We start from the raw sequence: 12411 nt of genomic DNA, 5'->3' as shown, positions 1-12411 counted from the left end.
TACCGAAGTCGTAAACTTCGAAAGTTTCGAAGGTTGAGTACGGCTCGAGGCGCGCCGATGCGCTACGCGGGCCTATCAGCGTATATGTAGGAGTTATCATCAAAATCATCGAAATTGCTCCTTCGCTGAGAGTCACGACTGAGGTCGACAGTAATCCCAAGCTCTCGTAGGTTTGGTAGAGGGGTGCGAAGCAGGGCAGGTTTTAGCCATTGCACGATAAAGGAAGAGGGGGAGATGTGAACCGACAGCACACACAGGTTTTGAGCTGGCGTGAGATCGGGAAGAAGGCTCAAGTCTAAGTAGAGAAATGGCCGTCAATATTGTGCTGCATTGACAGCAAAACAAGTCGGTGACGCACCATCAAAATCCAGGGCACGATACCAGCTTGTGTGGAGGTGAAACGAGGAGAGCGACTGGGCAGCGACAGCGACCACCCTCGAACCCTGTCGTCGGCCAGTGAGTCCACTGATGGTGACGTGGTGATGAGAGGCGCCAGCCCCAGTCTCAACGAGGAAGTCAACGACGTCAGGGCTGTCTAACAGATCGATGGTAGAAACTCGCAAAGGGCGTGGCACTGGGGGTTGCACAAAGCTTCTCTTGCACTTCACACGGCTACATGTGAGCGAGGCGAGACGCGGAAGGGCACAGAGCAGTCGCCCAAACACCACTGCAGAAGGGAAAGAGACCCAGGCGAGGTGGAGCGCGGTCACCGACTCGAACGCGGCCCTTACATACAGGAAGATGCGCGGGTGTAGCTGCCCAGGCTCCCACTCACCAATGTTGAGGACGAGTGTCTCCACGTTGGTCAGCTTCCCTGCCATACGGACAGCAAACGACCCAAACGTATTGATCTTCTTGTTCTCGAATCGCATTCTTTTGATGGCGCTATATCGCCCTAAGTGCTTGTCTAGTCTGCAGATCAGCCGATGCACGCCTTTCTTGTCTCTTCCCATGATGTCCAGCCTCTCCTCGGCACAAACGCGGCACCGTGTGTACCACGCTCGATTTACTCTCGCAAGCTTTCGCATCTGTGTTCCACCATCCCGTGTGTTCCAGATGTCGCCGGCTAAGAAGTCGATTATCTTCCACCATAATTCGACTGGAAGTTCAATTGATCGCCCAGAAAGCCTGTACTGCAGCTCCCCAACCTTTGTTGCCGCGAGTGTGGACGAGGACTGTGTATTGCCCCCTACTGTTCAGTGTTCAGTAATGGTCCGCCTAGTCTGTGCTGCGTACTCACTGTCTCCTTTTGTAAGCACCTCTCCCGCCTCTAGTTCAAGCGGGACTCCGTCATGCGGCTGACTTGCCGGAGGTAAGGGAGTCCCTGGTAGAGATGCCATGCAGCAAAGCACAGAAGGCGGGTGGGGAGGCTCGGCCTTCCAACACCGCCATTCTACCCTGCTTATAAGAGCCGACCGGCCTCGCACTACCTCGATGCAATGTGGCCCACGCCATGCACCGGACGACTCGCAGGCTTCTATCGAACTCTATCACACTGAACCTAATATACTATGATGAAAAGAAAAGCACCGTACATGGCCAATTGGGGACCATGGCCAATTGTGTCAAGGACGTTGCTCAAGCTCGTGTCAAGAACGTCGCTCAAGTTCTAGGTACAGTTCGTATTCCAGATTTGGGTTTCCCGTCTCTCGGTAGCACGACGGACTTGTGAATGAGGTCGAACACATGCACCCCACTTGTTTCGCACGTCTCTGATCACGTGTGCAGCCTCCCAAACCACACATACACATACCTAGTCTCGTAACCAGGCCTCGATGGGAGGAAGGGATCATGCGTAGTTACCAGATCTGGTGGGCGGAGAGCCAAAAATCCATGCTCGCTTTATCCTATGAGATCTCGGTACGAGACCAGAGGTCCAGTAAATTTGAGGGCAGGGGTATCCATCACACATAACGGACGTCACCGGTGATGATTCTGTGACCAGTCGCGTCTGACGCGCGCAAACGCATCGATTGTGTTGCAACTCAAGCTCGTTCAGAGGAGAGGAAATTAAGACTATCTTCTTGCCAGTCATGTCGAGAAGGAGAGGCATCACAAACGGCATTGTCTTCCCATCCCCAGTACCGGGGAAAGCCTCGGTGAGGAGAAAGTACTTCCAACACAGTACCATAGACGGTCAAAGCTTTCGAAAAACAGGACACAATGACGCACCGGTGCACAAGCCGTTGCACTTTCGCCTAGCACGCGGACGAGCTAGAGATGACGGGAAGGATGATGCTAGTGAATATGAACATCATTGTACGAGGAGTGCCACATACGAACTTGGTGAGGAGATACTTGCGGACTGGAGTTGACTTATAAATCGCGGCTTGACCCGAAGCAAATACCTTGTCTCGGGCAACCACTATACTGTGGAGGTATTACCCATACAACCATGTTCACATGGGACTGAAGGAAAGGGTCGCGTTTCCTCATGCGATGTGGCTGAAATGCATCGACCAGATGCAGGGAATCATCGTGACCAGACGCAAAGTAATCGGAGGGGTCGATGTGGCCAAAGAGTGGTGGATATGTAGAATCAAGCCGTATGTACGTATGCAATGGGAGGGGATGTGGCCGAATAGGTAGCTGGTTAAAGTGAATACCACACATGATGTCAGTGAGGGCGTACCACCTGTATCTGCATATGTGAGTCTTGCGCTGGTGGACGATCCACAGGCAGAGATAGATAAGACTTGCCGCAGTTTTCATGCATCCATCTCCCTTTCCTGGTAGTGCGCGAATGAAAGCAGAGCCTGAGGGTGGGTGGCGTCATTAGCTGAGAGACAGAACGGTGAGTACTAGAAAAAAGTTCACCAAACTAAGGGAGGTTGTGGGATACAGGATAGGTGGTGAAGGTGGGTGGGATTGTGAGCGGACGCGGATAAGCGCAAGTGTGCGGCATGCGGGCTAGGCACTGCCGGGGCGGGTAACTTCCAAGAGTGGAAATAGCGTGACTGACTCTCTTCAATCGTTTGCATCACTCGCATGCAAACTACTCTTTGCTTTACTCACCGCACTTGCTGGTTCCAGCGACGTTAGCTTCGACTCCAGCATTCGCATGACAGAAACAAAGTCTAGCTTTACGCGGTGACTGCAAAGCCATCATAGCAGTTCACGGAAAGTACTACTGTGTGAAGAGTAAAGACCATCCGTACGTCCCGTCCTCATGTCGTGACTCAGTATGCCGTATTGACCTTTCACTCGACTCTGGGAGCAAGCCATGTTTGATGACGTCGCTCAAACTCAAGCTTTGAACTCTATACAAAGCCGGTCAGTACGTGGGGCTGCGGGAAAGCGGGTTCGATGGATGATGATAGTTGGTGCGCTAGTTAGGATCACCACGCGATTCACAATGTATTGTATCCCAAGTACGTTACTCCCATGCATAGATGGGCGGGCGGCCGTGGCGCAACATTCGTAGAGAAGCCGCCAGGAAGTAGGTATCTCCAATGTAAGCGCGTATATTCTGCACAGAGGCTGCTAATCTCTTCCGGGACCCACTTTTCTCTCTTGATTTCTCGACAAAACTCAGTTGCTCTTGTTATCAGAATGCTATGTCGTGCTTCTGCCTCGATGCCGGATGCGGCGAAGCGGAGAAGACTGGCATCTATATGTGTGGTTTGGTAGGCGTTGGAAGCTGCACACGTGGTCAGAGACGTGCCAACAAGTGCGGCAGTGCGTGCATGTCCTCGTCTGCACGCTGGCGGTGCTGCTGAGGGACCGGAAGCCAGACCCTGCAACACGAGCTGCCTGGGATTGGAGCAAGATAGGCCTTGACTCACAATTGCGCCTGCCCGCATATGTTTTTTCTCATTATGATATGTAAATGAAGTCCTGTGCGATATAGTTCGATAGAAGACCACGGGTCACCTAGCGCATGGTGTGGGCCACATTGCGTCGAGGCTGTGAGGCCAGCTGGTTCTTATACGTTAAGTGGAATGGTGCTGTTGGCAGGTTAAGCCTCTCCCCTCGTCTTCTGCCCTCCACTGCATGGCATCTGTACCGGCGACTCTCATACGTCTAACGAGTCAACCACACGACGGAGCCCCGTCTGAAACAGACGTAGGAGGGGTACTTGAAAAAGGAGAAGGTAAGTGGGCGTCACAGACTAGGCGGATGAATACTGAATACTGCATATTGAATGGCAGGGGGCAAGGCACAGCCCTGGTCCACACTCGCTACAACAAGGATCGAGGAGCAGCTGCAATGCAGACTCTCCCCTCGGCAATCGATTGAGCTTCCAGTCGAATTATGGTGGAAGGTGATCGATTTTGTAGCAGACCATCTTTCGCAGAGGGTGGATGGCAGAACCCGGATGCGAGAGCTGGCGAGGGTGAGTCGGTCGTGGTACACGTGGTGCCGCGTTCGTGCAGAAGAGAGGCTGGATGTCATCAACAGGGACAAGAAAGAGGTCTACAGGCTGATTAGAAGACTGGATGATAACCCAGAGCGATACAACGCCATCAAGAGAGTCCAGTTCGTGAACAAGAAGATCAGTAACTTTGGGTCGTTTGTTATCCATTTGGTAGGGAAGCTGCATAAAGTGGAGACACTCGACCTCAAGTCTAGGTGGCGGCCGAGCAGCCCTGCTTTTGGGAGCCTGGGCAGCTGCACCCACGGGCCTTCCTGCATGTGAGGGTCGCGTTTGAGTCGTGACCACCCTCTGTCTTTTTCGTGTCCGGTTCCCATCTGCGGTGATGTTTGGGGGACTGCTCCATGCCCTTCCGCGCCTGGCCTCGCTGACATGTGAATGGGTATCCTTCAAGATGCCAGGCATTGTGCCGGGCCCGGTGCCAGGCTCTCTTCGGCTTGCTACCGTCGATCTGGATGTCATCCATTTTCTCATTCAGGCCAGAGCCAGCGCCTTCCTCTGCCATGCCGTCGTTGGTCCAAATTCATCTCAAGAGGCACGCTCAATAGCTGGTCGCCGTCGCTGCCCAGTCGCTCACCTCGATTGAATTCCGCATATATAATCTCAATCCTCCGGACCGTAATGGTGCGCCGCCGAGTTGTTTTGTTTTCAATGCAGCACCATGTCGACGGCCGTTTCTATAACTAGACCTAGCCCTTCTTCCTGATCTCGCGCCAGCTCACAACCTGTGTGCCTTGTCGATTCCCATCCACCTGACCCTCTTCGGCTCTGAGTGGCTAGAACGCGCCTTGCCTCGTGCCTCCCCGCCCAGGCTACGTGCATTTGATATTCCTGTCGCCATCAGTTCTAGCGATTGGCGACAGAGCAAGTACAATGATCACAGTAGTTCTTACGCGCACATGGGCCGGCTCCTCTCTGGACCACCGTTTCCTGCCCTCCGAAAGATCATTTTACACCTTGAGTACCATGCTACCTCAAGTCAGGCGAGGAACATGATCCCATACGTCTCCTGGCGGACATTTTTGTCGTCAAAACTCCCCCTCCTCCACGCCAGTGAACAGCTCTTGTGAGTAAACAACCATTATTGATCAGTCCCCGGTTCGAGATATGCATATGCTGGCGCTCACTCCAACAGTGGGTCATCTGTATCAGTTCATTTACAATACTACTGATTGGCTTGAATCTCACGAGTTTTTTCACTTGGCGCATCCCCACACCATTCCGCACCACCCTTAGCTACGTCGTCGTGGCACGATGCATCTTTCGCTGCCACACACGCATCTCCCACATGCCCAGCTTGCTTTGTCCCGTGAGTGGAGATCATGCGGCTCACTCAGACGTACTCAAACCACGTATGGCTCGTCATAAAAAAGGCAAATAAAGTCATTTCTACCGACGTTTTGGTTCAAGTATGGTACAGGATATTTTGGAACGGGAAGTGGGGAATGGGGCGATAGGTAAGGAGACGTTCCGAGCGGCAAGTGTAGTAAATACTGCACCCTGAAGTGTGTCGAGTAAGTCTCTCCCATCCATGCCAAAGGTCACCGTCTTCAGTCAGCCATGCACAACTAAGCCACCGTCTTATCTTGGTCGTTCATGATGAACCAAGGCGAGATGAACCAAGCCAGAATGGAAGTAACTTGAGCAACGTTGATGTCGCTGCAAGACGGCTGCAACGGTCAGTCAGCAGGCGCAGACGATCCAAGTGTGAAATGCGTTCGCGGTAAATCCAACAAGGACACGACGCTGAGGCCCCCCAACCAATTTGAGCTGTCGATAACCAAGCCAATTCGTCTGCTTGACAGAATCAGGACAATGCGTGTCGAACCCGGGGCTACGGTAGGGACTACTATGGCTGCAGACCGGGCACACCCCATCAGACAGTCCATATATGCGCGGTCAGGATGACAATGAAAAACCATGTGAATAGCCGCACTGGCTTGCGGAGAAGAGGGCAACCTGTGCCTCGATAATGGCAGGACGATTAACTCCGCACACAATCAGATGTACGGGGCGCGTTGTCTGAATGAAATGCGAGAGGGATTGGGTAGTCGCCCGTTTACAACAAGATGTTATGCGTATTATGATGGCGAGGAATGGGTCAGAGGGGCAGCTATGTCGAGTCAATACATCAAAATAGATGCACCAGCTTGTGCTGCAGGATGGTCCATGAGCCGAAGTGGGACTGTAAATCAGGAAAAGGAGATGAATTTATGCCACTGTCGTCAAGACGGCGCATATCTACTATTAGCGGGATATCAAAGCCAGGTGAAGCAGACAATACCGCATAGTGCGAATGAGAGGGAGCAGGAGCAGAGGCTGGGTGAATGAGGGGCAGCTCCACTGCGGCTAAGATATCTGCAGGCACCGCACACCGTTACAGGCTACTCAGCCATGGAGCACAAAGCGCAGAGACCGGTCAAGTGCTGTGGGCGGACAGGATCAGCGTCTCGCGAGCCACAACGATATGAGCGACCCATGCCCCTCGGCTTGATATACTCTGTAAATTGAGTCCATAAAGACACGGCAAAGAACAAAAATTACTAAATTACGACGGAGATGGAGATGACTTCATATGTACCTCAAGGATAGCACGGGTGAGCGATATAGGCGTAGAACGACAAGAGAAGTGTGGGTAGCACTGTAGCAGCATTTCGGGTGCCAGTGTGCTGGTTTGGTACCAATGCACCGCCATATAATATTACAAAAGAAAGGAGGGCGTGTGCCACATAGAATTCGATGAATATGGGTAGAAAGAGGAGCGAGTGTGAACAGACGATGAGCCAGTGAGCCGCAGGCTTGAGCGTGCAGCGTGCTGGGGCGGGGCAGTACCCAGAATAGAAATAGCGCGACCCGGAAGCGCGCCGGATCCCACCGGGGCTTTGAATCTGCGTTCAATGGTTTCTTCAGTCACCCTCACACTGCTTTTTGTTTCACTGGTCGAGACCGCTGGGTCCAACGACGTTATCTTCGACCCCGGCGTTCGCACGATAGAAACGACGCCTAGCATGCTTACGCGGTGACTGCGAGGCCCCCATAGCATCCGACTATGGAAAGGACTCCTGCGTAAGAAGTGACTAGTGAAGACTGGTACGCCCCGTCCTCACATCGTGACTCGGTGCTCCGTATTCACATCTTAGTGACTCTGGGAGAAAGCCATACTTGGTGTCGTCGCTCAAACTCAAGCTCTGAACCCTATACCGAGACGGTCAGTACACGCTGGGCTGCGGGAAAGCGGGTTCGACGGATGCTATTGTTCGGTGCGCCAGTTAGGATCACCACGCGGCTCACAGTGTAGTGCGTTGCTCCCATGCATAGATGGGCAAACGCTCGTGCATCAACATTCAAAGAGAGGCTGCCAGGAAGATGGTATTCCTATTGTTGGTGCGCATATTCTACACAGAGACCGCCAATTACTTCTGGGACCCACCGAGCATCGACTCTTCCTCGCCTCTTCGCCTCGGCTTTCCCCTCTTGATCGGTCGACTAGATTCGGTTGCTCTTGTTGTCCGAATGCTATGTTGGGCTTCCGTCCATGAAGCTGGACGCGGAGAAGCGGAGACGACTGGCATCTGGTATATGTGGTTTGGCAGGCGTCGGAAGCTGCACACGTGGCAAGAGACGCGCCAACCGGTGCGGTGCGTGCATGTCCTCGCCTGCGCGCTGGCGGTGCTGCTGAAGGACCGGAAGCCAGACTCTGCGATACGAGCTGTGACCAGATTTGGGGCAAGATTGGCCTTCAATGATTCCAAATTGCGCATGTACGCGTATTTGCTTTTCATTAAGGGAAATTAGGTTCGGTGTGATAGAATTTGATACAAGACCACGAGTCGCGCGGCGCACGACATGTGCCACGCAGCGTTAAGGCTGTGTGAGGCCAGCCGGGTCTTATAAGCCGAGTAGAATAGTGGTATTGGCAGGTTGAGCCTCCCCACTCGTCTTCAGCTCTCTGCTGTATGGCATCTGTACCAGCGAGTCAATCACGCAACAGAGCCCTGCGCGAAGCAGAGGCAGGAGGGGCGCTTGGGAAAGGAAATGGTGAGTGCACAGCCCAGACTATGTGGGCGACTATTGAGATATTACATACTGACTGAAAACTGAACGGCAGGGGGCGAGGCAGAGTTCCGGTCCACACTTGCGGCGACAAGGGTCGAGGAGCAGCAGCACTGCAGGCTCTCCCCTTGTCGATCAATTGAGCTTCCAGTCGAGGTGTGGTGGAAGGTGATCGATTGTGTAGCAGACCGCCTTTCAGTGTGTCAGGATGGTAGAAGGCGGATGCGAGAGCTAGCAAGGGTGAGTCGGGCATGGTACACGCGGTGCCGCGTGCGTGCCGAGGAGAGGCTGGATGTGATCTACAGACACAAGAAAGAAGTGTATCGGCTGATTAGGAGACTGAACGAGCACCCGGAGCGATACAACGCCATCAAGCGGGTCCATTTCATGAACAACAAGATCAATAACTTTGGTTCGCTCGCTGTCCACATGGCTGGGAAGCTCCCTCATGTGGAGACACTCGAACCCAACTTTCCGTGGCGCCACCGCGACTGGGAGCCTGGGCAGCTGCACCCGCAGGTCTTCCTGCATGTGAGGGTCGCGTTTGAGTCGGCGACCACGCTCCGTCTCGCCCGGCTCACTTTTCCGTCTGCGGTGGTGTTCGGGCGACTGCTCTGTGCCCTGCCGCGTCTCACCTCGCTCACATGTGGCCATGTCAAGTTTACGAACCCAGGCGGTGTACCGGGCCCAGTACCAAGCTCTCTTCGCCTTGCCACCGTCGATCTGGATAGCAGCGATGACGTCATCGGCTTCCTCGTCGAGACCAGAGCCGGCGCATTTCTCAGCCATGTCGTCGTCCGGCGCAGTGGAGATCTCGAGGCGTGCTCGAGGCTGGTCGCTGTCGCTGCCTTGTCGCTCTCCTCGTTTCAATTCCGCATAAATTGGTTTGATCGTGACGGTGCGTCGCCGAGTTGTTTTGTTATCAGTGCAGCATCATGTCGACGGCCATTTTCATACTTAGACCTTCTTCCCGATCTCACCCCAGCTCAAAACCTGTGTGCCCTGTCTGTCTGCATAAACCCATTCTCGCTCAACCCCAAATGGCTAAAGCGCGCTTTGCCTGATGCCTCTCTACCCAACCTGCGTGATTTCGAGATTGCTGTCGACCTCAGTGCTGACGACCAGCAACTAAGTAACGATGATTTCGACGATATTTCCTACGCGCGCATCGACGGGGTCCTCTCTGGACCTCTGTTTCCCGCCCTCCGAAAGATCACCCTTTGCCTCCGGTGCAATGTTTTCCCGAATAGGGTGACGAGCATAACATCCGAGGTTTCCTGGCCAGCATATATTTCATTGAAACTTCCCCTCCTCCACGCCAGTGGACGGCTTTTGTGAGTACACAACTGTTACCAACCAGCTCCTGGTTCGATCTTTGCATGTGCTGGTGCTCACTCAAACCATAGAATATCTGTATTGATTCATGCAGAGAACTAATGGACGCGATGCCCAAGGCTGCAATAATAGGCCTGAATCTCGCGCGTCTTGCTCTTGGCACATCTCCACACCACTCCGAACCACTTTTGACTCATTTGTTACGACATTAGTCACCTTTCTCTACTACGGTCACATCTCCCTCGCGCTTTATGGCAATTTGAAGTCCTAAGGTATTCGCAATCTTCACAGGAATGTGTCACACAGATGCAGAATCTGAGGATCACTCGTGGAACTCCTCAAACCTGCGTCCACGTACCGTGGGTCTTTTGGAGGAGACTGCGTGTAAGGCTTTGCAGATGTCTCCTCTCTGCAATGGCTGACACGGCGTTACGCAATTGTACCCTTTCCTGTGTGATTTCCAGAGTTGCTACTTTTGGCTTCGTTTCACCACATCATCTTTTTATTTGTCCTGTTCGCTGATCCCAGGCGTTTACACCTAGTCACGTATGTACAGTTCAATTGGGCATTTGAACGTTCTGCACGTCTTGGCATCATGTGAGCTCATTGTGACTTCCTCCCCCATATCGCCGCCTACGAGCAGTTCAAGCGGGCGTGCGCGAGGTTGTGCTTCTCGCCGCCTCCGGTTCGCCTTCCTCATTTGGCCTCAGGCCATATAGTTACGATCCGAACGAATATGATGGGCGCTTTCGAAATCGTCGCCGATCGTCACTGAAAACCAAATGGTGCATCATATCAGCTGTGTATCCAAAACAAGTGGGATATGTGGATTGGTGCTGAGAGAAAGGAAACGTTGGAGGGCGAAGGCGTAAGAATACGAAAGGGACATGAACGGCAGAGAACGGGAGAAAGTCAACAGTTAGACGAGCGTGTGACGCAGGAGGCGAGCAGCTGTCAAGAGCTGAATAGGGTTTACACAGTTCTATCAGTGGGGGCGGTTCAAAACTGGACCATAGATCAGGGCCAGTTTGACTAGCTGAGATACACAATTGGTAGTAGTAGACAAATGGATGCACACTGCGATGACCGCGACCTCTTCCGCAGCGTATCACCCTGCGCCAAGCTCTATGAGAAGGGAAGAGACACGCATGACATGTTGCACGATGAAATGCGCACCAACGAATGACCCCACAACTCCTCGAGCATGCCCTCGTCACCCATAATCCAGAGCGACATGGAGGAGGAACGCACCAGCCCTGGTCTCGATAAGATGGTCCTGAATGTCTGGGCTACACGGCAATCCCAAGGGGGCCTGACACTCGCACTAGGCTGCAGCTAGCCCCTTCTTAAATACCACATGGTTCACATGTCACCGAGGCGAGGCGCATAGACAAGTCGCTCAAACACCGTAGCAGAAGGGAATTTGATCACGGGAATTGACAATACGGCCACCCGACTCATTCTCGCTAGTCCTCGCATCTATGTGTCGCCATTCTAGCACCGCACAATCCCATCAGCTGCGAAATAGATCATCGTCTGCTACAACGAAACAGCACAGGCGCATGCTTTGCGGCGCCGGTGCTTCAAGGGAAAGTGACGTTCGGTCATTATGGTATTTGGAAAGCACCTAGCACTGCGGGTGCACCTTTGAAAAAAGTCCCCTTAAACCTCAATATTCGCATCCTGAAACTGAAACTCAAAGTAGGACGACATAGTATAACCCTCTGGATGTCGACGGAAAACGGCAATTGTAGCGTGTAAACTTGAGCCATGTCTCGACTCACATGGACGCAATCATCATCGCGGATTTTGAGCTCGTGATGATGGCCGGGTGGCACCGCCTTTGACGCTTTGATATTTGAAATTCTCAACTTGCATTGCAAGCAGGTACAGAGCGTACCGATGTGCCGTTCCAACCCGCGCTAGCGTGATGGAAAACCTGCATTACCACAAAGCAAAGTTTGAGTAAATACGATGAAGCACTGACCGCGTGTTTCAAAAGGCTGCATAAGACACATTCTAATTTGCAGCGCAGAGTGCGTTATTGGACTCATCAAAAGTCCATCTAGGCTGTCGAGGATCCAGTTTTGCATCACGGAGCGGACAGAGCTCGGATCTGGAAAAGCCCGGAGCGCAATTTTTACAGCTGTACAGTCGGCTGAACGCTGTTACTGAACCGGTATGACGGACTTGGGATTGCCGGCACAGCGTCTTAGGTGGTTTCCTGAGGCTGGAGTCCGAAGCTCATCTGCTACACCTAGAACTGCCCTTCGGAACTGGATAAAGGGGGCCTTTATCCCTCTAAAACTTCAGCAGCCCAACCACTGCAAGTCCCCCCTGCATCTACCTGACGAAACATGTTCAACAAAGTCTTCGTCTACGCTGGCCTCCTTTGTGCACTCACCTCCACAGTTGCGGCAGTTGTTGAAGTCATCCCAGGTCCTGGTTTGCCATCCTTGGAGTCTCTCGGCCTCACATCTGAAGAGCTCTTCGCCAAGGGTCCTCCTCCCGCCCTCAGTAAGTACAATTATCTCTCGTAGTCATCGGGTACTTACCACATCCACAGCTTCGCGGATCACAGGACTATTAAAGCGATATGATCCTGTCTGCCAGACCTACAGCACGGGTAGCGTTGACAATGTCATCGC

At 53.0% G+C, this 12411-nt stretch overlaps 3 protein-coding genes across 3 annotated transcripts; 2 read left to right on the top strand and 1 right to left on the bottom strand.

The window, feature by feature from the left end:
- Positions 1-62: 62 nt before the first annotated feature.
- FIBRA_08719 (uncharacterized protein) lies at positions 63-1340 on the bottom strand (the record flags this gene model as incomplete). Its single annotated transcript, XM_012330348.1, has 3 exons — positions 63-295; positions 359-1189; positions 1241-1340. 3 exons carry the CDS (start codon positions 1338-1340, stop codon positions 63-65), a joined length of 1164 nt encoding a protein of 387 aa, XP_012185738.1.
- A 2653-nt stretch (positions 1341-3993) lies between these two features.
- FIBRA_08718 (uncharacterized protein) lies at positions 3994-4639 on the top strand (the record flags this gene model as incomplete). The annotated part of the gene is made up of 2 exons (XM_012330347.1): positions 3994-4093; positions 4152-4639. 2 exons carry the CDS (start codon positions 3994-3996, stop codon positions 4637-4639), a joined length of 588 nt encoding a protein of 195 aa, XP_012185737.1.
- Positions 4640-8331: 3692 nt separating this feature from the next.
- Positions 8332-9766, top strand: FIBRA_08717 (uncharacterized protein; the record flags this gene model as incomplete). The annotated part of the gene is made up of 3 exons (XM_012330346.1): positions 8332-8413; positions 8484-9326; positions 9390-9766. 3 exons carry the CDS (start codon positions 8332-8334, stop codon positions 9764-9766), a joined length of 1302 nt encoding a protein of 433 aa, XP_012185736.1.
- Positions 9767-12411: the final 2645 nt, after the last annotated feature.

The sequence above is a fragment of the Fibroporia radiculosa genome (assembly GCF_000313525.1).
Source record: "Fibroporia radiculosa TFFH 294 genomic supercontigs, scaffold2274, whole genome shotgun sequence".
Classification (NCBI taxonomy): Eukaryota; Fungi; Basidiomycota; class Agaricomycetes; order Polyporales; family Fibroporiaceae; genus Fibroporia; species Fibroporia radiculosa.
Note: the sequence above shows the minus strand (reverse complement) of the source record. Positions and strands in the feature narration are given on the sequence as shown.